General features: G+C 46.9%; 1 protein-coding gene across 1 annotated transcript in view; it reads left to right on the top strand.

The window, feature by feature from the left end:
• Positions 1-367, top strand: part of LOC137968843 (uncharacterized) — a 597-nt gene extending 230 nt beyond the window's left edge. Inside the window, exon 1 of the mRNA XM_068815316.1 lies at positions 1-367. This exon is cut by the window's left edge and continues 230 nt beyond it. Coding sequence (XP_068671417.1) covers positions 1-367 — 367 coding nt within the window.

The following is a 367-nucleotide window of genomic DNA, read 5'->3' as shown; positions in this document are numbered from 1 at the left end:
CAAGTCCAATGCACCACAGTATAGTCACATGGGAGGTCCGTGGGAACGTTTAATTTGCACGGTGCGCAACGCTCTTGAACCTCTCCTAATGATAGTTGGAAACCAACTCGATGATGAAACTTTGCGAACATTTCTGACGGAGGTGGAGTGTATCGTGAAGTCAAGGCCTCTCAGTGTTGACTACCTGTCTGACGCAGAAGCCCCCGAGCCGTTAACGCCTAACCACCTTCTAACTATGAAACCCAAACGAGTGTTACCGCCTCCAGAAGAGTTTCAAAGACCTGACGTGTACTGTCGTATAAGGTTTAGAAGAGTGCAGTTTTGTGCTAATGAATTCTGGCTGAGATGGCGTGAAGAATATCTTTAA

The sequence above is a fragment of the Montipora foliosa genome, chromosome 8 (genome assembly GCF_036669935.1).
Source record: "Montipora foliosa isolate CH-2021 chromosome 8, ASM3666993v2, whole genome shotgun sequence".
Classification (NCBI taxonomy): Eukaryota; Metazoa; Cnidaria; class Anthozoa; order Scleractinia; family Acroporidae; genus Montipora; species Montipora foliosa.
The sequence above is the reverse complement of the archived record's forward strand: the minus strand, read 5'-3'. Positions and strand labels throughout refer to the sequence as shown.